A 27,870-nucleotide genomic window follows, 5' to 3' on the forward strand; every position below is an offset into this window, starting at 1 on the left:
CAGACTTCCTTAACAGGACTCCCATAGCAGAAGAAATAAAAGCAAGAATCAACAACTTGGGATGGATTCAGACTAAAAAGCTTTCTCTCAACAAAGGAAACTATCAGTAATGTGAAGAGAGAGCCTACAGAGTGGGAGAATATCTTTGCCTCTCATACTTCAGATAGAGCACTAATTTCCAGAATCTATAAAGAACTCAAAAAACTGTACACCAAGAATACAAATAATCCAATCAACAAATGGGCTAAGGAAATGAACAGACACTTCACAGAAGAAGATGTACAAGCAATCAACAGATATATGAAAAAATGTTCAACATCTCTAGTAATAAGAGAAATGCAAATCAAAACTACCCTAAAATTCCATCTCACCCCAATTAGCATGGTGATTAACAAGAACACAAGCAACAATAGGTGTTGGCGAGGATGTGGGGAAAGAGGTACACTCATACATTGCTGGTGGGGCTGCAAATTAGTACAGCCACTCTGGAAAGCAGTATGGAGATTCCTCAGAAAGCTTGGAATGGAACCAGCATTTGACCCAGCGTATGCCACTCCTTGGCCTATACCCTAAGGACTTAAAATCAGCATACTACAGAGATACAGCCACATCAATGTTCATTGCTGCTCAATTCACCATAGCCAGATTGTGGAACCAACCTAGATGTCCTTCAATTGATGAATGGATAAAGAAACTGTGGCATATATATACAATGGAATATTACTCTGCCATGAAGAATGATAAAATTATGGCATTTGCAGGCAAATGGATGAAATTGGAGAATATCATGCTAAGTGAGATAAGCCACTCTCCAAAAACTAAAGGACGAATGATCTCTGATAAGCGGATGAGGACATATAATGGGGGGTGGGAGGGGTTAGCGTTAGGGTTAGGGTTAGTGTTAGGTTAGGGTTAAGGAGGGTGGTAAGAATGGAGGAAGGAAGGACTGTATAGAGGGAAAAGAGAGGTGGATAGGGTGGGGGGAAGGGAAAAAATAACAGAATGAATCAAACAACATTACCCTATGTAAATTTATGATTACACAAATGGTATGCCTTGACTCCATGTACAAATAGAGAAACAACATGTATCCCATTTGTTTACAATAAAAAAATTGACAAATAAAATAAATGTATTGTGTCCATCTCCAACTTAAAAAATAATAAACAACATTGGCATCAAATTCTTTACAAGAACTCGCTTGCTCCCATCCATTTATCTTTCTGTCATAGATCAACACTTCTATGCTAGTTTCAATTTTAAATGTCAAGCACAAAGTGGAACTGATGGAGAAAATAGTTTGCAAACATGGTATACTATGTATAGCATGTATGAGTATGAGTGCCATGTTTTTCCAGGATTGACTGTACTTTTATTTCTCCCTGCACAGACAGGGAAATTGTGTTGGTGAGGGAGTTTTGTGGTCATAGGGGACCAGAGTGAAGCCAGGGGATGGGTCATTCTAGTTTTTCTGAATTACTCTCTGCCCAATGACCTTCGTTATAAAGAAATCTCATTTCTTGTGTGAATTGAATGTTTCCGTGGGAGGAGAATGGGCAGAATTAAGTCCTTGAATAGGGTGGAATTATCCATTCTGAGTGAGTGAGGTGGACTATAATCAAAGAGATAGGGTCTGTCACCCTAAAGAAAAATGTAGCTACTTACCTGTGTATGATGAATAACTCTCTGGACATTTTATCAGAGATTGGAACTGTGGGGTTGGGGACAGAATAACTAGGTTTGGAATTTGGGTCTACCATTCAGATGTGGTGACCATGTGGCATGTTGTGGAGAATTTATTCTTTTCTTAAGAGTATTATCTTATGTTGCAGAAAGTTAAACAAGAAAAGAAAACGTAAGGGTCTTTGTCCATTAGCATTTCCAAAGTATACCTATAGAGAATATATGAAGAAAGAAGGTGTAATCTTCAGTTACAAATATATTAATTTAGTCATTTGACATGTAATGTCTCAATTCAAGTACTTATAATTAGTTGTACTTTTTTCTTCATGTCTTTTAACAACAAATCCATCTTATTTCAAATGCATTGGCATATACTATCATTCATTTTAAACAATTATTATCATATAATTTTATTAAGAAATAACCCTTGTTAGTTTTAAATTCATTCTTGAATTTACATGGCCAGAATTACTTTGTTAAATTGTAAACATGAAATGTTAATACCTATGTAGTAATAATGAAATTTTGCATCCAAATAAAATCTTTAATAGAAGTGTAATAAAAACTTGACCGATATTGCATGTGACCAGAGTTGAAAGTTTTGAAATCATCATCCAGCCTTAGTATACTAGGTATCCCATCCTTTTCTTTTTCAGAGTCGGGTGGTAGCACTGGGGATTAAACCAAGGGTACTTTGCCACTAAACAACACTCCAGTCATATCATATATATATATATTGAGATATATTGAGGTAGAGTCTCACTAAATTGCCTAGACTGATCTTGAACTTGCAATCCTCCTGCCTCAGCCTCTGGAGTAGTTAGGATTACAGGCCTGTGTCACCACACCCAGGTCCAATCTACTCTTTTGGAAATCATCATTCTTAGGAAAGCATCCTAGGACTATTTTTACTAACAAGTGAAATACGTTGGTAACAAATTGGGGTAAGTATGAAGTGGCTGTAGGTGTGGAAAGATTTACTCTCAGTTTCTCTAGCAAACAGGGCTGGCTTCATGGACACACAATGTACATGGTCCCCATTCTCAGAGGATCCGACACTTGGTTTAGTGCTCTATGGTCCTTTTCATGAAATATTACTTTTGTGCATGCAGTGAGCAGAGAGGATACTCATGCAAATGTTTGTGATCCCAATGATACTGCTCAGGGCCCTGGGTACATACAGTGTGCAGATAAATTGGTCTTGCTGCCCAGCATGCATACATGGGCCTCAGGGCAGTCTAGGGAGCCAGTGAGCTGAATGAGTGACTGGAGGAGGGACCAGACTGGCAGTGTTGACAGAAGCAACAACACAAGTGGCAGCTGTACCACAGGGAACGCAAGGGACCCAAACTGTTTGCAAACCTGAGGAGATTCTCAGTTTCCCATGAGAGTAAGTCCCTGCAGCTTCTGCTCATTGATTCTCTGGTGCTCAAGCAGTAGACTGTGTCAGTAAGTTATCACAAAGTAAAAGCATACTCATGCATGTGGCAATAAAGCATATCAGTCACTAGAATTAGTGAAAAAGTTCAGAATCTCTAGTTTTGAAAATGACTGCAACACTGCAATACGAATATCCACAGTCTTACAAATAGAAATTAAACCTACATAATGTAGCAGGAGGCAGAAAATAATTCCATCGTCATATGAAGCTTCAGATAAACAAATTATTAGTGAGGAAGAAAACTTATTATTATTATGAAATTATTTTTTTTCTTTTTTGTCTTTCATTAATAATTTTTAAACTTTTATATCCAAATATATGTATACAAAACATTTGTGCAGATAAATTAGTGTTGAGAATTTAAAAATGCGTAGTAAAATTCACAAATGTCCTTTCTATGTGTTGAAATCTTACAAATGGATGAAATTGGAGAATATCATGCTAAGTGAGATAAGCCAATCTCAAAAAACCAAAGGACAAATGTTCTCGCTAATAAGCGGATGATGACATATAATGGGGGGTGGGAGGGGTTAGCGTTAGGGTTAGGGTTAGGTTTAGGGTTAGGGTTGGGGGGGCAAGAATGGAGGAAGGAAGGACTGTATAGAGGGAAAAGAGGGGTGGGTGGGGTGGGGGGAAGGGGGAAAATAACAGAATGAATCAAACAACATTGCCCTATGTAAATTTATGATTACACGAATGGTATGTCTTTACTCCATGTACAGAGAATCAAAATGTATCCCATTTGTTTACAATAAAAAAAAAAAAAAAAAAAAGATTGGAAGCCTCAACATCCTGGCTATATGTGAAAAACATGTCAGAATTCATGTTATGGGAAGCTCCGGAACTGACCATCTCATAAAAGCAAAACAAAGTTATGGTGCTTCTATCATTGCTCAGTCCTCTAGGTTAAAAAGGAGACTACTGAATACTAAAGTCAGGTATTTACTAAATAGTGTTGATTTCTACTAGCAAAATTCAGCCCTCACAAACTAGCTGAATCAGGGGTCTTTCTCAGTTCATTGTCCATTAGGAGTTTGAAACATTTTCAGGTAGAGCCTTCATCTTTCCTGTAGATTTCAACATACATGGTCCAAACAATACTGTCTCTGAGGTGGCCTCTGATTCAGATTTTGGAGCTCTCTTTTCGATTTTATCTTGGATAGTTATTGCGTCAATATCAATAAGCACATTTCTTTTTCAGAGCTTCTGCTATGAGGGCAGCAGGGTAGGTAGCATCCACTGGCTTGGGCTTTACATCTTGCTCTGACCTCTTGACTAACTGAAGTTTTACACTATTCATATCTTTCAGGATCTCTAGCATATTTGGCATGTCAGGTTTCTTTGGATTGTTCTTAACCAGGTTTTCCAGCATTGGCTGTTTGCTTTCTTCGCTCTCCAAGTAGATCAATAGCGGATTTACTTTGGTGGAACCTTAGTGGAGAGGTGGATGGGGAGGTGGTGATGTGGTGGCAGCAGTGGTGAGGGAGGAATAGATGTGGTAGAATCCAAGTCACCTACTGCAGTGAGATTCTGTTGCTCTTGGAGGGTCACCATTTTGGCAATCTGAGGTCTGAGTGTAGAAATTTCATTTTGAAGTGTACGGAACTTCTTCAGAGTGGCCTCGTTGCCCCGTGCTGCTTTCTTCAGTGGAGGCTCTTTTTGAGACAAGTTTGCTAAGGAAATATGCCTGCTTGGGGTGTCTCAAAGAAAAGAAATTCATCTTGAAGGGGCGGCTTTGACCTTACCTCAACAAGACTAAGACAGAGGTAGCTTCTTCTGTAGCTATCCATCCAACATCAGCAAAAGAGACCATTGCGTCCTTTCCTGGGTTGTTGGGACTCTATTCTGTTGTATGGCTGCTAAGCTGAAATTGAACTCTTGGATATTGAATCAGAGTTAAATTAGTAACAATTTTCCTTATGATATTTTGAAATGAACCCATATGGTTTTTCAGACCTAAGTACTGATCTCATGCTTACTCCACCTTGTTTATTGGGTACTTAATCTAGCCAAGCATTTAGATGGTAAAGTTGTCCCAAATTTGCATTTCAAATACTTTAGGCATACATAGCAGCGCATGGTCCATTAAAACACACTGACTCCCACTCCTCAGCAGTCACTTTCAGTGGCTCAACAAATTATGAGAAATGTCAGAAAAAACACTAACATCCCACTGATTTTTATTTGAAATTGAATTTAAACTTAAAATCAGAGTTTTAATTAAGTTTCATTAAAATACAGATAATTAAGGATTTAAAAATAATTTAAATATTGAAAATTAAAATTTTAACTTTAATTTTAAATGATTTAATACAAATAACAAAGTAGTGATAATAAAACAATTAAATTTTTATCTGAATTTTAGTGACTGATATTTATGAAGAATTAAATCCTTTTAGGAGAAATGTTCCATGAATCATCAGGGAGAGATGACTAAAATTATATTCAAAATTATTGGAATTATTTTCAAAATAATTTATCAGAAATTTGTCCCAATATTGTCACAACCTATAAAATATTTTAACAGCTCCAGTAACAGTGGTATGCACAGAAAGATACTTCTCAAAATTAAAAATAATAAAAAATCAATTGTGTTGCATTTGTCAGGAGTAATTTAAATCAACTTCAGTTACACTGATTGAAAATTAACTGTCTAAAAGTGTACATTTTGATGACTTATTAATAAGATAAGTCATAAAAATCTTTCAGAAAAATACATCAGAAAAATCTTATGATCAATCAAGATATTCCATTAATAAAATATTATAATTATTTTATTATACAAAATTGTGATACTCAAACATGCTTTTCTATAATTTATAATTCTATGTTGTTATTCATGCATTAGCATTAGCATGATTATACTTTATAAATAATAAAATACTGTTTAAGAAAAATGTGTTATATTTTTACTACCTTTAGCATTACTTCTTTCTTACTCCTTGAATGAGGGGACCTCACATTCTTATTTTTCACTGAGTCATGTGAACTATGTAACCATCCTTGATAGCAAGATTTAGCAATGAATTTCCTCTCTAGTTATTTTCTTCTTGAATACTATTATTTAAAGTTAATTGGTTTTTTTAATTAACAAGAATTGTGTATATCTATGGTATACAGCAATATAGTTTGCTCTATGTATATATTATGCAATGGCTAATACTACATAATTAATATATCCATCACCGCACATACTTATTATATTTACGTGGTGAGAACATTTAGACTTTATTTTCTTATCAACTTCCAAGAATAGAACACATTGTTATTAAAATCATTAGTATCATAGTTATTACAGCTGACTGCCGTCACTATGTGGTATCATAGATCTCCTGAACACAATCCATTCTAACTGGGATTTTGTATCCTTTAACCAACATCTCTTCAATTCTCCCTACCTCAACCACCATTCCACTTTCTGCTTTTGTAAATTCTACTTTTTAAACTTCTACATGTAAGTGAGATTATGCAATTCATCTTTTCTTTGCCTGCTTATTTCACTTAACATAAGGTCCTCCAGGTTTGTCCATGTCATCACAAATGACAGAATTTCCTTTTCTTTTAAAGCTGAATATTATTCATATATATATGAATTATATATATATATATTTTCTTCATCCTTCCATCTGTTTGGTGGACACTTGGCTTCCACATCTAGTCTATAATGTAAATAGAAGTACAGTTATCTCTTCAACACATTGATTTCTTTTCCTTTGGATATGTACCCAGAAATGGGATTGCTGGATCACACAGTACTTCTATTTTTTTTTTCTTTTTTTTTTTTGTGGTGCTGGGGATTGAACTCCGGGCCTTATGCTTGCAAGGCAAGCACTCTACCAACTGAGCTATCTCCCCAGCCCTCTATTTTTAATTATAAAAGTGTTCCCATAATGACTACTCATCTACATTCCCACCAACAATGTACAAAGTGTCCATTTTTTTTTGCCTATACCTTACTATCCTCGTTTTCTTTTGTCTTTTTGATAATAGCTATTCTAACAGGTGTGTGGTAGAATCCTTCATCTCTGTGAACTAAACAGACAGATGATTTCGCCCATTGCAAGTAGAAACATTTCATGTTTAAGAATATTTGTTTGTTGGTATCTAACACAACACAATGAGTATGTTCTGTTTTACCACCAACTATTAGCATAGGTCCTAACTTCTGAGCTGTCTCTCTGTACCTGTCTGTTTTTGGAGATGTGAGGTTATTCATAGTGAGGTCAGTTTCACAGAGTGGAGCACAAGGTGATGACATTTTTATGAATGAAAGATTTCTTGTAGCCTTTACTCAATTTGATACTTCCCCATCAATTGACCACTTGTAAATCAGTGTCCATTTGTTTGACTTCATCCTGAGATTGTCCTGGTCAGCTTGAGATAACAATAACAAGAGGCTCAGGTGTTTTGGTGGCCTCCAGTTTGAAGCTTGGAAGATTTATGTCTGGACAGCTGTGTGCAAAACCTTCTGCACATGGAGATCAACATGTCCCCCAAAGATATAATGAGTAAAGCTAGAAGAGTAATGAAGAAAAATGACAGGTACTTGAAAGGGAATAAACAGGGTATGCCTCTGGTAAATAACTCCCTGAAGGACTCTTAGAAAAGACTTACTGATTAATTGAATCAATCCATCATTCTTGGGGTGACAGCATCAATTTGCCATCTTTTTTGGTAGTTGTTTTATTTCTTTGCTGTTAGAACTTAAATTCATATTAGGGTAGAAGGCATAGTTAAAAATATAACTGTTTTATTATCAAGGTGCCACACTATTAAGGCACTCTCATAGAAAAGCTTGACATTAATTTTAGTAACAATTTAGCCTGTGCAAAAGCATCAACCTGTGGCTTGAAAAGGGATTTTTCCTCTCTGAATTTATCTTACCAATATCACATTTCATTATCCATCAAAAAACTTAAGCTCATTGCTTCTAAATTCCATAATGTTTAAAGATTTTTTAAATGATCTTTTTTTATCATTCTAGAGAATATAAAATATACCTGCTTTTATCCATTTTAAGACAGACTCACCTTCATTTTCTGTGTTGTCAGTGGCAACCGTAACTCATAATACTTGCGCAGATTTCATTTGCAAATGTAATCCTTGAAGGTATTAATCTAGTTTAAATTTTTGCTGAATGAAAAGGCATAGAATTCACAAATGTATCTGAGATTTTTCTCTCATCTTTATAAAAAAGCGATTGTTTCAATATACTAATTTGTTGTAAATTATATATAACATCCATCACTGATTTTGTTCTTTCTTTCTTTTTTTGGATGTGGGTGAAAGGCAGATGTCATAAAATGAAATGAGAATTAGACACAGATCCTAAGCAAAGATTCACATGTGATGAAAATAATTTGAGACTTTATATTTTAAAATGTAAGAATCTTAATAAGCAAGGCTTCCTGAATATAAGTCTTGAGTGTTGAAATTTTAGGAAAGACAGATAAAATGTATGAAGGAAGAATTTTCTTGATAAGTAGAGAAAGCATTCAAGATGAGACTGTTTAAATAATCCTAACATTAGTTATTCGTAAGTATACTGTAAAAGAAATAACAGAAAATTTTCTGTCCCTGTAACTGAACATACTGAATAAGATCATATCATATTCACATATTTACATATGGGTAGGGGTTGTTGGTTTTTAAAAGAATATATAATAAAATATGTTTTAATATTTAAACTGTACTGAACATAATGCATATAATTCAAAAGTATTTTATGATTTAATAATGTCTTAAGGTCTTCCTTATCATGGTTTATTTCAATTTACAAAGTCTAAGGTCAGTTGGTAGTGTCTAGGATTTCGTTTGTTCTATTCTGACCAGAGTGCACACAAGAATTTGCTGTGGAATGTGAGTTAATTTGCGTTTTCAGAATACATGCTCATCTTGTGTAATTTCTTAACCTCTCTGGGCCTTAGTTTACTGTCTGTACAATGAATGGATTTTGGATCTCAAAGGTTTTTTTTTTTTTTTTATTGTAAACAAATGGGATACATGTTATTTCTCTGTTTGTACATGGCGTAAAGGCATACCATTTGTGTAATCATAAATTTACATACAGTAATGTTGTTTGATTCATTCTGTTATTTTTCCCTTCCCCCCACCCCTCCCACCCCTCTTTACCCACTATACAGTACTTTCTGCCTCCATACTCGCCCCCCTCCCTAACCCTAACTCTAACCCTAACATTAACCCTTCCCTCCCCGCCTTTATGTGTCATCCTCCACTTATTAGCGATATCATTCGTCCTTTGGCTTTTTGAGATTGGCTTTTCTCAACTTGACCTTTTCAAAAAATGGGTTTATGTTTCTGAAAGAAAAGGGTTCGTTCATTCTATCACAGTGAAATGTTGGGCATTGGCTTCACTGTATCAGAGGATTTATTTTTTGGTCTTTTTTTTTTTTTTTTAGTACTTACCAAATGCAGACCTTAGTTCTGCCTGCCATGTGTACCAAGCTCATGACCTATTTAACTGAGACCTGCAGAAGAAGTAATCTTTTCTTTAGGGTAAATACATATGTATATTTATGGTCGACCTACTGATTTTGTCCCTTTTTATGCAGCTGCGATGTCGTGTGCCTTTGACTGCATGGCAGTCATCCACATCACTTCAATGAACACCGTCACAGCAGACTTTTCACACAGGGAACAAAAGTAAAATAAGTCTTGATCATTTACAAGGCTCTCCCCATGCACCTGACCATCAAGGACTTCGAGTTGGTCTTCCGCTCCTTGACATGCTGCCTCAAAGCTGTCCTTGTTTTCAGCCCACTTGGGTATTTTGACTTCTGGGGGCTGCAGTGTGTCTGCATGCAGCGGGGGAAGGACACAGTCTCAGTGGCAGCCTAAGACTGAAGCAGGTGACCCAGGGGCTCTATCTCCTTTTAGTGTCGACAGGGAAGCTTGGCTGAAATTAAGGGCTACATTAGTTGCCAGGGCTTAATCTTTTCTATTTCTCTCTCCTACCTTCAAATATGGTTTTACAGTTGTCTTCTGTTGAGAGGAATAGCAATTTTATAATAACAACACAACTGATTATATCATCAAAGGGACAATACATATTTGAAATTATTTCATTGAAAAAAAAACTCAATAAAAACCCAAAAATCCCTACCTATAATTTAACCCAAGGTTTTTAAAATACAGTGTTCTAACACCTCCATCAATTACTAGTTTGATGCTAACTCTACATCTGAAAGAAAGTTCTCCAAAAGATGGCAGGTCCATTGTAGGCCATCTCCTAAAGTCAAGGCCTCAGGGTCAGGAGGTAATGCAAGTACGCGTCACCTGTGACTGAGCTGGATGGTGCCACAACCGGGCAGTTTCTTTTCATTGCAGACATATCCAGCACTGCAGAGAGAGCAGCGGTGCCTTAATGTGAATTTGAAAGGGTTTCCCTGTCAATGACATAATCAAATACACTGTGAGAAGCAGCAGGGGCTTTCAGGGATGGCTCAGAAACTTAATTGTTTTTCCATTTATTTTTAAAATGCAAATTACACTAGTAAGTCAAAAAAATCACTCTGTTAAAAATACATTCAGAATTAACAAATGCAAAAAAAAAAAAAAAAAGACACATCAGGATTGTAACTCTTGCCTTCAGAATATTAGGTTTATAACAAAAGCTCAGCCTAGAAAAATAGCATTCTTCACCGGATTTTGAGGAGGATACAGCTGTACAACTTAGATGTTTTCCCAGATAGAATCACACCACTGTGCTTACTGCTCCTTAAAAAGGCCTGTCAACTGATTACTTTTTAGTAGTCAACAACTGTTTTTGAAAATTTTGGTGGAGGTGATAGTAGTGATTTGGTGGTAAGCTGGCTGTAACTTAAAATGGGAATATGAGGGCTCATTGTCTGTATCCATATACATGTACTATAAGGTGGAATCTCCTCACAGCATGAAAGTGCAGTGAAACCTCATTTTAGTAGTTACATTAATAGTCACATTAGAATAGTTTCTGGCATGTATAGTATTTATATTTTAGGAGTCAAAAGACAGTACATTGGTAAATATTTTTCTCATACATTAATCATGCATGTCACTATAAAAGCATCATATGAGGTTTCACTGACATGTTTGTAATTGTATATTTTATACATGTATATATGGACAAACATATGCAAGCCACCAAGAAAATCCAAGCACATGTTCTGGAATGTATGATTGTGGTTTATGTTCCAATGATCACCTTTTGTTCCTTTATTATTTTCAAATGTATATGCCTGTGGACATTTCAAACATTCATGCAAACACAGTAATGGGACTGTTTTATGTGGATCTGAATGAGCTAAGGTCCAAAGGAGGTTTACCCAATAACTGAAATTTCATCAGAATCAAAGAAAAACGTTGCTCCATGACAAGTTATAAATTTCCCGGTCTGAATTTCACTGTACTTAAAGATGGTGTTAGTTTAATGAAAGTTGATTTTAGTGTCTCAAGTGGATCCAAGAAAAACATGACTCATCTGAGTTACTGATAAGCCTGAGCTAATTATGTTTTCCACTAATGAAAACCAAATAATGCTTGATAATATAAAACAAAATTTCCTAGGAGTTCAGAATATTCCATAAACACATTGACCTACTATTAAGTTTCCAAAGGCATCTTGTTTGCCAACTACGTAACAGCACAGTTTTTCTGCCACGATAATACAGGAGGATTGAAATACACTCTAACACACAACAGATCCCCCAAATACCACAAAGAGATCTCAAATATTTCACCAAGGTAACCATTGCTCCCCCCGCCCACCCAAAAAATAATCTTGTATGCCGAAGTTAGAAAAGAAAGTTCACCTACATTGGGTCTTCCATTTGAATTAGATATAAAAGAGTAAACATAGCTAATACATAGTCAGTTGGCCTCTGTTGATAGAAATCCACAGCTGTTTTCTGTGTTAGTAAAAGACATTTGTAGATACTTATAAAAGCACCTAAAGTGCAATAAATAAAATCAGTGAGTTAAGCCATTTCTGCTTTCTGCTTCCAGTAGATTAATGAATTAGTAGATTAATAAATTTTACTTTGTCCTACCCCAACCCCATCAGAAGACCATACCTAAGAATTATAAAGATGACTATTATTATTGTTGTTATTGGTACTTGTCTCTTTTTGGCCACCAGGGAGGTTCAACGTTACATAATGCACTTTGCTGACAGCTGGCAGTTTTCTTACACAGACACACTGGAGCTGCTGAGTTATTCAGTCTTGTTTCTTGACATGAAACACACAGACTCAAACTCATTCGGAATGAATAGCAGTGTGTTAGCCTAAAGGAAGTGACTCAGGGATGTCTGCACTGAGATTCTCGGGCACACAACGCAGGTGGGTTAAGGCAAGTATGTACGGTACAGCCTTTAGGGCAAACGACCTGCCATTTCAAAATTCAGTTACAAGGTCATCGTGGCATGTTTTTGTTTGTTTTTGCAATTACATTGCCTAAGTAGCTGTGGTGCTATCAAGATGTATGGAGTGCAGAAAACGGGGCTTTCAAACTAATGTGCCCCCCTGACTTCGCAGCTCATAGAGGCTGACTTGACTGGCTGGGCTGCAGAGGAGTTAATAGTGACCAGCAGGGGGCACCAACGCGTCTCTTTTGAACTTTAAAGGCCTGGGAGAAAGGAGCCTGCTTTCAGGAAATCCAGAATGGGCGTGTCCTGCATATTTGTATGTTTCATTTAGAAAGAGGTCAAGTGGAATTGATTTGTGCGTGGTTTTGTGTGTGTGTGTGTGTGTGTGTGTGTGTGTGTGTGTGTCTGTCCTGTTAATATGTATAGATATTTAATTCATCTGCTTCTTGCTCTTCATCAAATGCAGGAGGCCACTGCGAAACAAGTTCTTAGAGAGGTCCATGGGCTGACAGACTGAAGTCATCTGTATTATTTTGACCTAAGAGAGAGAAAAGATGTTTTTAATCAAAGGGGAGAGTGCTGGATGCCTGTCCTTTGCCACCTTTTCTACCTCTCCAAGCACAAGTGCAAACAAAGAAAGAAAGAAAGAAAAAAGAAGCAGCCCAAATTGGGTTTTAACTAGATAAATTTCCTCTCCTTTTCTTTTTTCTTAGTGCAACTTCCTGGATAGAGAGGCCACTTGTGGTCATTCAAAATCTATTTCTGGGGAAAAATGAAATGAAGATGTATTACTACAATTGAGCTGCCCAACATAATGCACTATTTTCACATGCTGCCTAATACTCCACAGGATCATCTCACCGGGTGGGAGCATGATCAGATCTATGCTTGCTTTGCACCCTGGACTGTGGCAGTCAATGCAGTTGCATTGCTAGAAAATTAATCTATGGACATCTGAATTCTTTGGGTTGTAACTTCATAGTATCAGTTTGTCCCAAAAAGGTTTATCAAAGTATAATGGAAAAAGTAAAAGCCTTTCCTTATAGATGGATTATAGATAATCTGAAAAATTACAAAGCAAGAACACTTACAAAACTTAATTAAAAATAAAGAAGACTGTGTATTTATTGGCCACAGGCACTGAAACAAGGCTGTGACTTGCAGTCAGTATTGGCAGTGACTTCACAGCTTTGTCCAGGGTCCTGGCCACAGAAGGTTTGCTGGGTAGAATGGAAATCCCACAGCTAAAACTTCACATTACTTTTTAGCATTTGCTTTCTTTCAAAAGAACAGTTTTTATTTCCAGTTGCTATATAATATTGTTAGGGTGCATGAACTGGCCCATGATGTTAAATTACTCTTACTTTACAAGACATATTTATGGCAAGTTGACAAGGGAAGGCACACTCCAAATGACAAAGACAGAGGAGATGCTCAGGTCTCTGCCTCTCTGCAGGGAACAAGGTTTATAGGTGAATCAGTTTTGATTTTTCACAGGATTTGAATAGGCAGTCTCTCTCAGATGATTGGTTTTGAGGGTTACAAAGTTGAAAAGGCTCTTCATTCAGTATTGCCTAGTATAAGATCAAAAGGGAATAAATGGAATGTACAGAAAGGGGAAGGTGCAGCCTCATGGAAATATGGCAGCTAAGTCAGTGTAAGCTACACCAAAAGGAAAATAAAATCAGGGAATGTAATATGAAGTTGAACTCACAGTCCACCTAAGAATTTGGAGAGTACTGAACTAAGGGATCAGGGGAAGAGGTTGATAATCCTGGCTGCATGACCAACAAGTTGTGAGATTGTTGTTTTCCTGTCTCTTAATTCAGTTTCCTCATCTGCAAAATAAAATCTTAGTATTCTAGGATCCGAGGTTTCCTGTGGGATGTTGTATGGAAGGGGTGGTAGTAGGAGTTTGGCTTTAATGTTTTATGTACCCTAAGTATTCCTGACTTCCTAGATTTGAATTCCATTAAACATGTGACTTATTTCCTAAGCAACAAAACCTGAAGGCTCTCATATAATTTTACCATTCATAGGTAGTAAAGGGGAAAACAATATTTTTATTACTTTTACTTGGCATTTAGACTATTTTACTTAACAAAATTATGAGAAGTTAAACATTGACAAAGATATTGATCTTTGTAAAGTCCCTGTTTAAAGATCAACATTAGAATCATAAATGCCTGGTCTGAAACAATATGCTTGATTATGCATAATTAGTATTATGTATAATTAGCATCCTCATGTTATTATCATAGCTTATTGTTAGATGAGTGGTTACACTTAATTTATTATGGCTTGATCATTTTTATTGATTTTTTTATATTGACCAACAAAATAAAATTTTATACAATATTGTCAGAATCAAGGAATTGCAAGCCTTATAAATATTTTGGTCTACTCTTTTAAGTACAATATATTGTTATTTGTTACATGAGCTGATATTATGTCATATACTGTATACAGAGGAGATCCTTGAGAATGAGATTTGGTATATGTTGATTTCTGACTTGATGAAGGTTTTTTGTGATGATGTTGGTTGACACATCATTATTTTTATTGTTAATAAATTGTGTTTATTAAGTACTTACTATGTGACATGTTCTAAGTCTTGTTTGTTTTCCCTATATTATTTCACATAATTTCAGAACAATTACATGAAGTACCTGTGTTGTCATTTCTATTTTGCAGGTGAGGAAACTTAGGCTTGGTGAGATTAAAGCTATTCAAACAAAGTTATATGTTCAAGGTTATAATGAATTTAATCTCAGGCAGTCTGTCTTCAGAGTGTTCATTTACCTGAACCACTACTCCTGATTGCTTTGCCTCTTAAAAATGGAACACTTTACAGAAGGTTACTCCAAAATATTGAGAATAATGGTAAAGGATTTAAAAGATGTATAATTTTATATTTTTGTTCTGGGGATTGCATGGAGGTGTACTTTACACTGAGCAACATCCCCAGTCCAGCCTACTTTTTTTATTTTGAGACAGGGTCTCTCTAAGATTGCAGAGGCTGAACTTGAATTTGCAATACTCCTGCTTCAACCTTTCAAGTCTCTGGGATTACAGGCGTGCACCACTTCATCTGGCTTAATTTTATTTTTTGTTGTAGCTATCAGATCTTTCTGAGAGGTTAGGGAAGGTACAGGATAAGGAGTAAACAACTAAAGCATATTGCAAAAAAAAAAAAAAAAAAAAAAAAGAAAAGAAAAAAGAGTGAAGTATTAGAAGAAAATAAGTTTAAGAAATGTCCTATATAGGAAGTATATTTTAAAATAAAATTTAAAAGACAGTAAGGCTTCAAAGAGTAAAATTTGGGAAAAATATGAGCTCTGGTGTCAAAAGAATAGCATGGAGTTTTGGAAATACCTGTGCCCTTTTTGGAGAAGGCAAGAGTTGAGTTTGTCTGGGAACAAAATGACTGAGGAGAGAAATTAGACTATTTATGACTTCACTGGATCAAGAGCATAGGAGGATAGGTCAGTTCTCATTCACCATTACAATTCCCCTAGTGACTCCCAGCATCATCTGCATTTGGTTGGGACTCAAACATTATTAGGAGTGGAAGAGAAATTATTTCAATAAAATATTGAGCCCAGGTCAGGCTAGACTTGTAGGAGTTTGGACTCTGTTCAGTAGGTAATAGGGAGTGCCTGATGGCTCTTGGGCAGGGAGGTAAAATTGTTAGAATAGTACTTTGGGAAGATTAATTTGGCAGCCATGTGGAGGATGGAATGAAGGTTCTGAAATAAGGAAGAAGCTGGAGTTAGGGTAGTGGTGGTGGGCATGTAAAGAAAAGCTTACAGACGCGATGCTCTGAATGACATATAGTCTTCACTGATTTCTGAACCAATAAAGTCTCTTCTATCAGTGATGATAGCAAATGCTTTGCAGAGAGCTACCAGGACGCAAATAAAAAGGCAGGCACAATGCATGGATCATTCTCTTTTTAGAGAGAAGCTTAAAAGGATTGTCTAAAGATTACTTTAATCTCTTTGGAGGACAAATACCCCCAGATCCATTTATTATCCTAGACACTCAAGATATTAAAAGGTAAATGATTTAATGGTGGAGGACAAGGACAACAAACACATATCTTCAAAGAGAGAAGTTCACATTTTAAAACGAATTGGAATCTTACTTTCTATTTTGATCTTCGCTTGCAATTCAGCATATCACTTGATGCTGATATATAGAATTTGTTATCAGTTGTTATCCAAGGGAATTTGCCTAAACACAGATATAAAAATCAGGCTCTGATTATATGTCTGCTCTCTTGAGTGCTAGAGTTCAGGGTTTGGTAAGTTTCAGTGTTACTGTCCAAGTTTCATTTGCACTTTCACATTAGAAAAATGATAGAGAAGGAGTATTGCTGTTTTCAAAAATTTTTTGAACACTATGCATAACCATGGTGAACTACCATTAATCATTTAAATGAGAACTCTTTTGAGGGTAATATGGAAAGCTGATAATTATACCAGGACAACCAGAAAATATGATTTATGTATAGTTTATATACAATTGTATATAATGTTATATCATTTTCAGAATATATACTTTGTGGTAATTCAACTCTTGGAATATAACATAGAGGCTTTTGAGCCATGTAGGTGATACTTATGTAGGACTAAATGCAGAGATGGCATTTTTGTTAAATTAAATTTTTAAAAAATCATGAAGAAAATGTTATCAGAATTATCAAGTCAAAACAATATTAATAGTGAAAATATATAACTGAAGGAGAGCTTCATGCCATCTGTTTTGTGCCATGATACATTTACTTGACCATCTTTCAATATCCCAGAAAAATACCTCCAAAGTAAGGTACTTACATGTACATAGGCTGCAGTTGTAAGTGAGATGTCTTCTGAGGTCCTTGGTAGCCATAAGAGTCAAAGCCACCTATGAAATCAACTGAAAAGGGACAATTTCCTTCATTAGTTAACTTCGCATAAGAACCCACTCATGGTCAAGGTCCACACAGATTAAAACATAAACCTTTTAATAATTGTTAAACTAAAAATGAATAATTGTGGAGAAAAAGTAAAAAAAAAAAATTCTTCAAGATAGTGATTTTCACTTCTTCAATAGTGAAATGCAATTATTGTCTTACAAGACTCTATTCACTTGGGAGAAGAAATGATGTACTTTTCTCCAGCAATCGAGACCTAATCAGAGTAATACAATTCAGTTGCATATTAAAAATGTTACATGACTTTTTGGCTAGTATGGAGATTTTATGTGTCACGTTAAAAATGTTATGGCATAAAAATAATGATTGCTCAGGTGCATGTATCTATCATCGGTTGCAGCACAAGCAATGAAATGTACTCTGATTGTTGAGTATAAGGTGCTTTGGTAGAGCTCAGTAAACTAACATGACAAGGATGTCCCTGCCCTGGTGTGTTTTACGATCTGAAACAATCAGAGGTAGAGATATGGAGCAAAGTATTCAAATGCCATACAGACCCAAATATCTAAGATACAATAAGATATAACAAGAGTAACTGTGGTAGATGATGTTTTACAAAATGACTGCAGTGCCCACATGTTTTCACAGCATGACCTTTAAACCCCTACCATCCAGTGGGTTGAGCCTGTGTTCTTTCCTCTTGGACATGGGCACACATTTCTGGTGGTTTGGATATAGTAGAACTGATGCTATGTGACTTCCAGGGCCAGATCATAAAGGTGTCATACACTTCACTTGCTCTTTTGGGTAACACAGCCACTCTCCTATGAGGAAAGCCCAACTAATCCACATGGAGAGAGCAATAGAGAACCATTGATAGAGGCTTAAGCCGACAGGATAGCTGAGGTCTCAGCCCATAGGCAGCATCCACACCCAGACATATGAGAGAAAATGCTTTTAAGTGATTCCAGACCCCAACTTTTGAGTCAATTCTGTCTTGAAGTCTTACCAGCTCAGATTCCTAACATCAGCGAAGAGAGAAAATCCATCCCTCTGTGTTTGACTGAGTTATTAACATACAGAATCTATGAACATAATAAATGATTGTCTTATTCCCCTAAGTTTTGACAGAAACAGTAATGGAGACAGTAAATAGTAATAGTGTCATGAAAAAGTTTTTATTTTTCATCTTAATTTCTGGATATAGAGGTTGTGTGGCGGAGATAAAAGGCAAAACAACAGAAGGTTGATAAGCTGGATTATAGGAAAGAGAAACCCAGGGAAACAGAGGTTGAATTAGGATGCACTAAGACATCTTTACCTTTTCTAGTATCATATTCCATTGACTTATTTTGTCTAGTTTTTGTTCTCTTGTTAACATCCTAGGGTGCTCCATATGGAAACCGAAGCAAGGGCAATGTAGCATGAAGTCTATGATATCTGTGCAGTGAGGAAGTCCCTCCCTATTTCAAAAAAAGGACCATAATTTTTAGAGCATTTCAGGTTCACAGCAAAATTTAGCAAAAGGTACAGAGATTCCCCAAATAGCCCCTGCCTTATACTTGCATGACCTCTGCCACTATTAACATCCCCATCAGAGAGCTATGTTAGAACAAGTGATGAGCCTACGGTGACATATGATTATCACCCCAAGCCCATAGTTTACATTGGGGTTCACTCTTGGTGTTGCACATTCTATTGGTTTTGTCAAGTGTGGGGCATGTATCCAGTTTTATACTATCAAAATGAACTTCCTGCCTTAAAAATACTCTGTGTTCTATCTAACCATCTCTCCCTCCCTATTATCCTTTGGTAATCACTTTCTTGCACTGTCTCCATAATTTTATCTTTCATGAAGTGTCATAGAGTTTGAATCATATATATTTATATATGTATATAAATCACTTGGTAATATGTATTTAAGTTTCCTCCAAATCTTTTATTTATTTTTATTTTTTGGTACTGGGGATTAAACCCAGGGGTGCTTTTTACCACTGAGCCATATTCCCAGGTTTTAGGCTTTTATTTTGAGACAGAGTCTCTTTAAGTTGCTGAGGGTCTTGCTAAGTTGCTGAGACTTGCCTCAAACTTGGAATCCTCCTGCCTCAGCCTCCTAAGTTGCTGGGATTATAGGCATGAGCCACTGGGCCCAGACACTTCATGTCTTTTAATGACATGATAGCTGTTTTTTTTTTTTTTTTTTTTTTCTATCATGAAAAACCCTTTTTGTGAGGTAGAGTCTCTTTCCTCATCAGAAGTGGAATGGTATAGTGACTAAGGAGAGACCCTAATGTTAGAAGGACTGGTGTTGAAGTACTACTAGGTCCACCTGCTGGCTGTGTTATCTTAGGCAGGCTACAAATTCTAAATTGGTGACAACTTTGAAACTCAGTCAGGTATTTTATGGAAGAAAACATAAAAAGTTAACTTCTATTGTTTTCTAAATTGTTCCTATTTATATCTTAGCTAATATAGATAATACCAGAAGAGCTGTACAATAATTAAATGGCAACCATATTGAAATTTTACATTTTGAGAAATTTTTCAAGACTAGTGCTTTAGTGCCTAAAATCCCATTTTTAGGGTGGGCTCTTGCCAACAATGAAACTTAATTATGAATAATTTTCTAAGATGTATTCAAAGGGCTAGAGCTTCATGACTGAGGTTCCCTGTTACTAGGACCGTTAACTCCATGATGCTGGACAATGGAGTAGGTCAGAGTAGATGGAGGGCAGGAATAAGCAGTAAGGTGTCCAATGAAATTGAGATCCAGGTTTATTGTGTTGTTGTTATTGTTATTGTTTTGAGATATTTCATTATCTTGTTTCCAGAGACTGCAGGTAAGTTAGATGATGATTATGAATCAAAGGTTTTGGAATGCACCAAGGGATGCACCAAGGGACCTGAAGAGAACAAGATAAACCTTCAGTTCCAAAGATAGCATTAGGGCCAAAAATAGGGCATAAAGTTGAGTGAGGTGCAGGGCAGACCTCCCTAAAACACAGGGAGAGGTCAGGAAGGACTTAAAGGACTTACAATGTGTCCTGAGCATGTGCCATGAATGCAGCTTGAGTCCTCTGGGGCTTGCTCTTTATGCCATGATTTGTATGTTGGGAACTGGCTTATAGCTGCCCAATTGGGGAGGAGAATGCAAGCTCCCAAGAAGAGTCTAATTTTCCTGATTATTCTGAGTCTTCAGCTAGACTAGGCCATGTCCCAACAGAGAGAGATCCCTGATGAAGATGAGCAAAGAAGAGCTCTGAATATAACCAGAGTGGATTTTTACTATTTCACTCATGAGTGGACATTCAAATTTAAGCCAGTAGCACAGGGCATATTATCTATAGTTTACATGAAATACATGCCTGAGTTCACAGCATAGGAAATTGTGCATGACCAATTTCTATGTCAATTTGTTCTTGGTAATTGTTTGAATGTCTTTCTAAGTGACATGAGGGAGGAATAGAAATCAGCTATATCCAGTTGACCACCATTAAGATCAAAGTGATCAGCATAGGTAAACCTGATCTCTGACCCCTTTTACGGAGAGTCTTTGAAACCGTTATGGAATGCTTTAGGATGCCACATGGGTGGTGAGCAGAGGTGGATGAAATGGCCTTTATACTCTCAAAAAATTGAACTACGGGGTTAGCTTATATTTTAAAGATATCTTTAATACCACTTTAGTCTGTTCTCAATTTCTTTTATATATTTCTTCAGGCTCTATAGGAACTACTGCTTACTGTAAAACTTTTCTGAGCATTAGGGATTATGAAACAGCTGACAGATCCTTCTCCAGATAATTATGATAGGAGTTACATGTTGGGTCATAGCTCACCTCGGCATTATTTTGAAAAAGAGTACCTTTTATCATTGAAGATCTCTTTAATTCCTGAAAATAAAAATAAAATAAATTCCCAACAATTGTAAAATGTTTAATAGTGCCTAAGGCTCTTTCAGGAGAAAACATTTATCTTTACAATATTACTGTCAGGTGGGTAGGAATAATTATCTTCATTTGACAAATGAATACAGGTTTATTGCTGGAGGCAGTAAACAGCAGACCATGGGTCTGGAATTCAGGTATTTTCTTTCAAGTATATCTGCTTTTCACTCTTACCATTCAAGTAAATTCCTGAACGCTTTTCAAAACTGATCAAAGGTTTCAAGTCACACTTTGGATTAAACCTAAAATGTTTAGGATTTTGTTTTCTTTCCATATTATTCATTAAAAGTTCTGAGTGCTTGCTTTGTGTTCTCTGTAGATTATAGATGTCTTCTTTTGTTATTGATTCTCCAGCATTGCTATTTTGTCTTCCCGGGAAGTTTTGCTCTTTTCGTCTTCTTCTCATCCCCAATCTAATATTCTAGAAATATTCTGATGTAAAGAGTGACTGATGCAGTTGCCACTGGCCTGCATTAGTGACCAATGACAGTCACTAATGTGGTGCTGGGGTGCTCTGTAACTTGTCTCTCACGGTGATGAGTCAGGCACAACTCAAGCCTTAGTTCATTGGCTTTTGTCTGATAACTGGTGCAGGCCACCACATAAGCACTTAAGCAGGCCTTCCTTCTGAAAAGTATTCATATTATCAGCACCATCTTGCGTGACTCTGATTACAGTGAGGTTTTTCAAAGTAATAGGGGATGTTTTCTTTACTCAAATGTGGCATATTGTCTATGTTACTCTAATACTTAATGGAAAATGTGAAAGGGGAATGGCTGAAGACCTGTGTCAGAATTTGAAGAATGAGAAAGAGGTCAACGAGTGCAAGATAAATGGACACAGAAGTCAAACGCGTGGGATATAGTGAGTGTTTGAACATGAGGAAGGGGAGGAGAAGGAAAGAGTCAAGGTTGGCTCTCGAAAGTTTATCATTTAGGGTCATGTTGCCTCCTTCAATAGAACAAAAAAGAATGTCAGGAAGAAGCTGGTGGCTGGCTTCCTTTTGGAAATGCAGGTTTTAAGTGATAAGTGACACACCCAAGTGGCAAGATCCAGGAAAAGGGAAAAAATAACTGTAATTGGTCCAAGGTGAATTGGGGACTTGCTGGGATTTTAGAGATGAATTTCGGTCTTCCCACTCAGCTTTATTTTGCTTCATCACAAACCATCTCCACCTGACATATTATAAATCTATTTGTTTGTCGATTGCCTCTGCCACTATTGTGTAAGCTGCATGAGATTTACTGTTCTTTATTGTTTATGACAGTAGCCTGGGAGCTCAGAACAATATTTGGCTCATGGATGACACTCAATTCATATTTACTGAATGAACTCTGTAGACCCTTTAGGCTGCAAAAGAAAATAAGGCACTTGATCAGTGAATGGAAGATGCTAGCGAAATTTCCAGATGAAATTGAACTGAGTGCTTTTATCCTTTCCTCCACAAGGTCTTGAACAATAATAAAAGAGAAGGCCTTTTACAGAAGATCTAGAGTGTTAGTTGTCACCTAGGTGCTGTGAGATAAATAAAATAATCTTTTTGGATGCCAATGATAAGAAGCTACCACTGCAACCTCTCTGATCAAGAACCGTGGAAGGAAAGAGATTAGGATATGCTTTAGCATTAACATGGTTAGGTTGAGAGGGTCATTCATTCGTGAATGCCATGAAGCATCACAAATGTTGATCATTGGTAGGAAATATATTATTCTCTTTCTGGAGAGTTCATGGCATCCTAAGCAAAGGCTTACAACTAGGCAGAAGGTGACAAAATAATAGAGCTTGCATTTGTTGGATCATTGCCTCACTGGAAAGATTTAGCTTTGGCCCTTAGAAGACAACTCAGGATTTTTAAAAAGTAGCTTTATTGAGGTATAATTGGTACATAAAATCCAGACATACTTCATATATACAGTTTGAGGAATTTGGACATTTGCATACCTATGAAACTATCACCACAATCAAGGTGCCAGACATATCAATCATCTCCAAAAGACAACTCAGGAATGTTATCATTTTCTTTTCAAGAGTTGCTGTAGTGTTTTTTTTTTCTTTCAGCCTTAGTTTTCCTGTCTGCATTATGGGTATGTTTATATCTACCAACTTATGGAGGCACAGGGAAATCCAATTATTTTAAATTAGTAAAGTGCCATATTAGTTTAATAGCTATGACTTAATCACATTAATAATAGTGAAATTTGGAAATAATACAGTAGGAGAAAATGCTTCTTGAACAAATATTCTTTGATAAAATATATTCCCTGTGGTGAATCTCTCTTTTATTTAAACTTTTAAATCATGAACACTGAGTTCAGCAAACCTAAAGCTCCCTTTTTAAATACATGTTGGCAGTGAGGTATTGTAATATAAAATTGTCCCTTGGTTATTAATGACAAAGCCACCAGTCAATAGGCTTTTGGAGACAAGGTTGAAAAAAACCATTAGGGGAAAATTTAAAAGGCATTTCACAGAAAACTAAGCCAAATATTTAGAAGAACTCATTGAAAGACATTAAAACATTTGTGTGGGTCTGTGAAAATAGAGTGTCTATCGATTCACTCTGCAGGTATGAATGTTAAGGGTACTTACTCCACTTGTACAAAAGGAATTGAAAACATAACTAACCATAGGCAAAATGGAAAAGAATGGCCTCCCTCCCACGTAGACATGGTAGCAGCAATTCAAACTGACTGTGTGAGCTTGGGGTTTTCAGTCTGGCCTAAAATCTCCCACTGGACAGTGAGGTTTTTGTTTTTGTTTTTGTTTTTTCCTGGATTAGGAAAACACAGTCCTTTGCAGGAGTACTTAATCTTGTCGTTGCCTGAAAGATCACTGAAGTATTAGGCTACTAAGGGTTTCTAGCAGGCAAAGCACATGTTGAATGAAATGAGACTGATTAACTAAATCCTGCAGAAGCTTCGCTTCCTAATCTTGTTCATCGGATATGATTTTTCAGTATTCTATTTTCCAAGTTTCCCTCTTAGTTGTCTCAGAATCAGATCTTTAATATTGTAAATCTGGTTAGACGTACACACATGTTAAAAAAACAAAGGCCAAAAGCAGTAGCTACAAGGGTATCATAGTAATTAAAATATTTTTTCAGTCAAAAGGTCTTTGAATAATCTCTTTAAGCTTTTGGTTCCAAAGACCTAGTAAAAAGGAAATATAATTTCCACCCAATAAAAAAAGATTTTGTCAGGTTGTTCTTGTCTATTTCTGCCAATTCTTAGGAAGGGCAATACCTTGGGACTGTAAGAAGTACATGAAAGTTTTTGCTGAGGACAGGATCTTGATATCAGATTGTCTTCTAATAATCCAACATTACCACTGGTTATATCTCAGGGAAGCTGTGAGGTAGCATAGAAATTGGAGGCTTTGGAGTCAGTTATCAAGAATACAAATAACAATAAATGTTGGTGAGGATGTGTGGGCAAAGGTTCATTCATACATTGCTGGTGGGACTGCAAATTGGTGCAACCACTCTGGAAAGCAGTTGGAGTTCCTCAGAAAACTTGGAATGGAAACACCATTTGATTCAGTTATCCCACTCCTTGGTATATACCCAAAGGACTTAAAAATCACCGTGTACACAGCCACATCAATGTTTACAGCAGCTCAATTCACAATAGCTAAACTATGGAACCAAACTAGAAACCCTTCAACAGATGAATGGATAAAGAAAATGTGGTATATATACACAATGGAATATTACTCAGCCATAAAGAAGATTGAAATTATGGCATTTGTTGGTAAATGGATGGAACTGGAGACTATTATGCCAAGTGAAATAAGCCAATCCCCAAAAACCAAAGGCCAAATGTTCTCTCTGATATGTGGATGCTAACACACAATAAGGGATTGGGAGGGAAGAATAGAAGTTCATAGGATTAGACAAAGGAGAATGAAGGGAAGGGAGGGTGGATGGGAATAGGAAAGACAGTAGAATGAATTGGACATAACTTTCCTATGCTTATCTATGAATACACAACCAGTGAAATTCCACATCATATACAACCACAAGAATGGGATCTTAAGTAGAATAAGTTATACTCCATGTATATGCAAGGTATCAAAATAGAATCTATTGTCATGTGTATATAAAAAGAACAAATAAAAACATTATGTATGGATTTGTGGTTCCATCTTTTTTGGAAAAGGATTTATATAAGATAATTGATTGAAATTTTGATTTAAAATGTGTATTTAGGCTCTTTACTGATGTGATTAGAGTTACGCAGTCCAGGAGACTAGATGGAGAAAAACTCAAAGACAAGAACTCTGTGCTACTAGAATTTTATATGTGGTGTAAGAGTGGAAGTCATTAGCAGAAGCTGAGGAGAACCGAGGTCTATGGAGACCCTACAGGCTCTCCTTGGTTGGTTAACTGCAGTCTGACAAGCAATAGAAATAGCCTACGTGGCCTAATGTAGGGAAACAGGAAAATATTTTATACTAAAAACCCAACTACATAGAACTGAGTTTCCATATTTCAAATGTTTTTGGAAATCAACTTGCACATTATCAGAAAGGACTGAGAGAAGCAGGACCAGCCTGAGGTTTGGTCCTTGAAGCTTTAGCAAATATATAAGCAAAGGAAACTGTCCAAAGGAGTGGTTGAGAATAAGGACACTGAAAGGCCTGCATCCTGTTTTAGGCAGAAGGTCAAGTTCAGTGGATGGATTACTTTGCAGAGGAAAATTTTACTATTCCTCTCAGATTTGGGCACAGTTTCAAAGAGGTAAAAGAAAAATTGTCATTGTAGAGAAGTATTGAGGTTCTGGAGGGGAAATTGAAGGAGTTTGATAGCAATGAATTTCTCAGATTTGAGTATTTGGTTTAAGGAGCCTGGAAAGGTTAGGAACAGGTCCCATGGAGAATGTAACACGTTGTGAGCAGAAGAGTGGAAAGCCCTGTTAGGCAGGAACAGCGTCCAGCCGGGTGAAGTGAGCACATACAGGCAGCTAAGCAGAGTGGGAAGCTACCAGGATGGGAAGTGGAGAAATGGAATCTGAGCCTCCTCAGGCACCGATGTTGAATAGGCAAGCATGGCAGTAGCGTTATGGGAGCTCCACCACTTTTGCCAATCCTGGGGACAGTTGAAGAGTAGGAAGATGGGAAGCATGAGAGAGCCCTGGGTTCTAGGGCAGGGGAGCTCCCAAATAAGGGTGAAGACACCTCTTCCAGGGAGGAGGCAGAAGAATGAAAAGGAAGAAAAGATAGGAGTCCACAGTTGGGCATGGAATTTCAAGAATTGGTGGCCTTAGACAAGCCTCCTACCACCAAACTGAAGGTGATCCAAGTGTATCCTTCCATGATGAAGAAAGTGAACGGGGTGGATGAAGTGAGAGGTATGAAGTGGGTAAGAGCTGAGAAGGTGAAGAAATTATAAAGTGAGAGTTGGAAAATTGCATATCCAGATATCTTTGATACTTTCCATAAATGTGGAGAATCAGCCAGAATAGGATGAAGTAACTAAGCCAGCTTCACCTTCAATATGCCTGGGCTCACTCTGTGCCACACCATTGGGATGGATTGGATTCACCAATCTCTCCATTGCTCTACCCTGGTAGAATTACTTCCAATTATATATGACACACCTTTTGGACAAAATTGGAAGGAGCAGTTATTACAGTTACAGGTGAGCTAGTTAGACAGGACTTGGCATGTCTTCTCAGCTGACATCCAGGATAAATTTAGAATGCACAGTCCATTTAAATGTAGCAGTTTTAGTTAGGATTGTGGTCACATTAACATATGTATATATTTAGGGAAATAAAAAATAAACATGCATGCTATAATCACCCATTAGAAAAATATTCCTCATCTTATAATTTTTGCTGACATCATCTTTGTATCATTTTTCAGTCTCCAGAACGGAAAAAAATCACAAAACTCCTGAACCTAAATTAATCATCTTATTAGAATAACAGTAAGAGTTTCAGGAAAGCAAATGCCCAGTGGTTACTCTTAGCATTCTATTGATATATGGGCAGATTGAAACTAGATTTGCTGTTTAGAGTTTATTAAAAACATTTAAAATTGTACTTGTGTGAATAATGGTGTACCTTTGGTCAACATGGACCCAAACAGAGTAAAAAAGTAGTTGTCTCTTAAAAAGATGTGCATACTTTCTAAAAATCTCTGTCTTTCTGACTTGTCCTTTAGTTTTATCTGAGTGTCATTCAGGAAAGAATGTCCTTTTCTTCTAAACTACATGAGATTCTCTTGCAGTGCATTCCTAGGGAACTTGGTATTCTTTGCTCTCCTGTGTTGTTTTGTCATATTCCTTTTTCTCTTGAATCATGTGCTATGCCACAGTCACCATTAAGGTGAAGAGTGTATCTATTTGGTTCTCTGCTTCATCCCAGATGACTGCCACAGAGTGGTTGCTAAATAAATATTTGTTGAAAGAATCTATCTGGATATCCAAACAAAGTACAGAGGAAGGTCTCCTAATAATTCTGAGAGTTAAATTCTGCCACTTCTGTCTCTAACGGTTGTTTGACTTTGAGCAAGAC

At 36.7% G+C, this 27,870-nt stretch overlaps 1 protein-coding gene and 1 pseudogene across 7 annotated transcripts in view; both read right to left on the minus strand.

The window, feature by feature from the left end:
- Positions 1 to 4,150: 4,150 nt before the first annotated feature.
- On the minus strand, positions 4,151 to 5,066 carry LOC306666903 (mitochondrial fission regulator 1-like; annotated as a pseudogene). Its single transcript has one exon. The product of its transcript is annotated as a mitochondrial fission regulator 1-like (transcript).
- A 5,529-nt stretch (positions 5,067 to 10,595) lies between these two features.
- NKAIN2 (sodium/potassium transporting ATPase interacting 2) overlaps positions 10,596 to 27,870 on the minus strand; it is a gene marked incomplete at its 3' end in the record, with an annotated part of 1,065,485 nt that continues 1,048,210 nt past the window's right edge. For 4 of the 6 annotated variants that reach the window (XM_079148271.1, XM_079148272.1, XM_079148270.1 and 1 more), the window contains 2 exons: positions 17,327 to 17,408; positions 16,664 to 16,724 (listed from right to left, as the gene is read on the minus strand). In XM_079148271.1, the coding sequence (XP_079004397.1) occupies positions 16,700 to 16,724; positions 17,327 to 17,408 (107 nt within the window). Of the gene's footprint in view, positions 13,027 to 16,663; positions 16,725 to 17,322; positions 17,409 to 27,870 lie in introns of those variants that run through there. The other 2 variants (XM_079148273.1, XM_079148274.1) reach the window with 2 other exon arrangements.

Source organism: Sciurus vulgaris, assembly GCF_902686455.1.
Source record: "Sciurus vulgaris genome assembly, chromosome: 7".
Taxonomy (NCBI): Eukaryota; Metazoa; Chordata; class Mammalia; order Rodentia; family Sciuridae; genus Sciurus; species Sciurus vulgaris.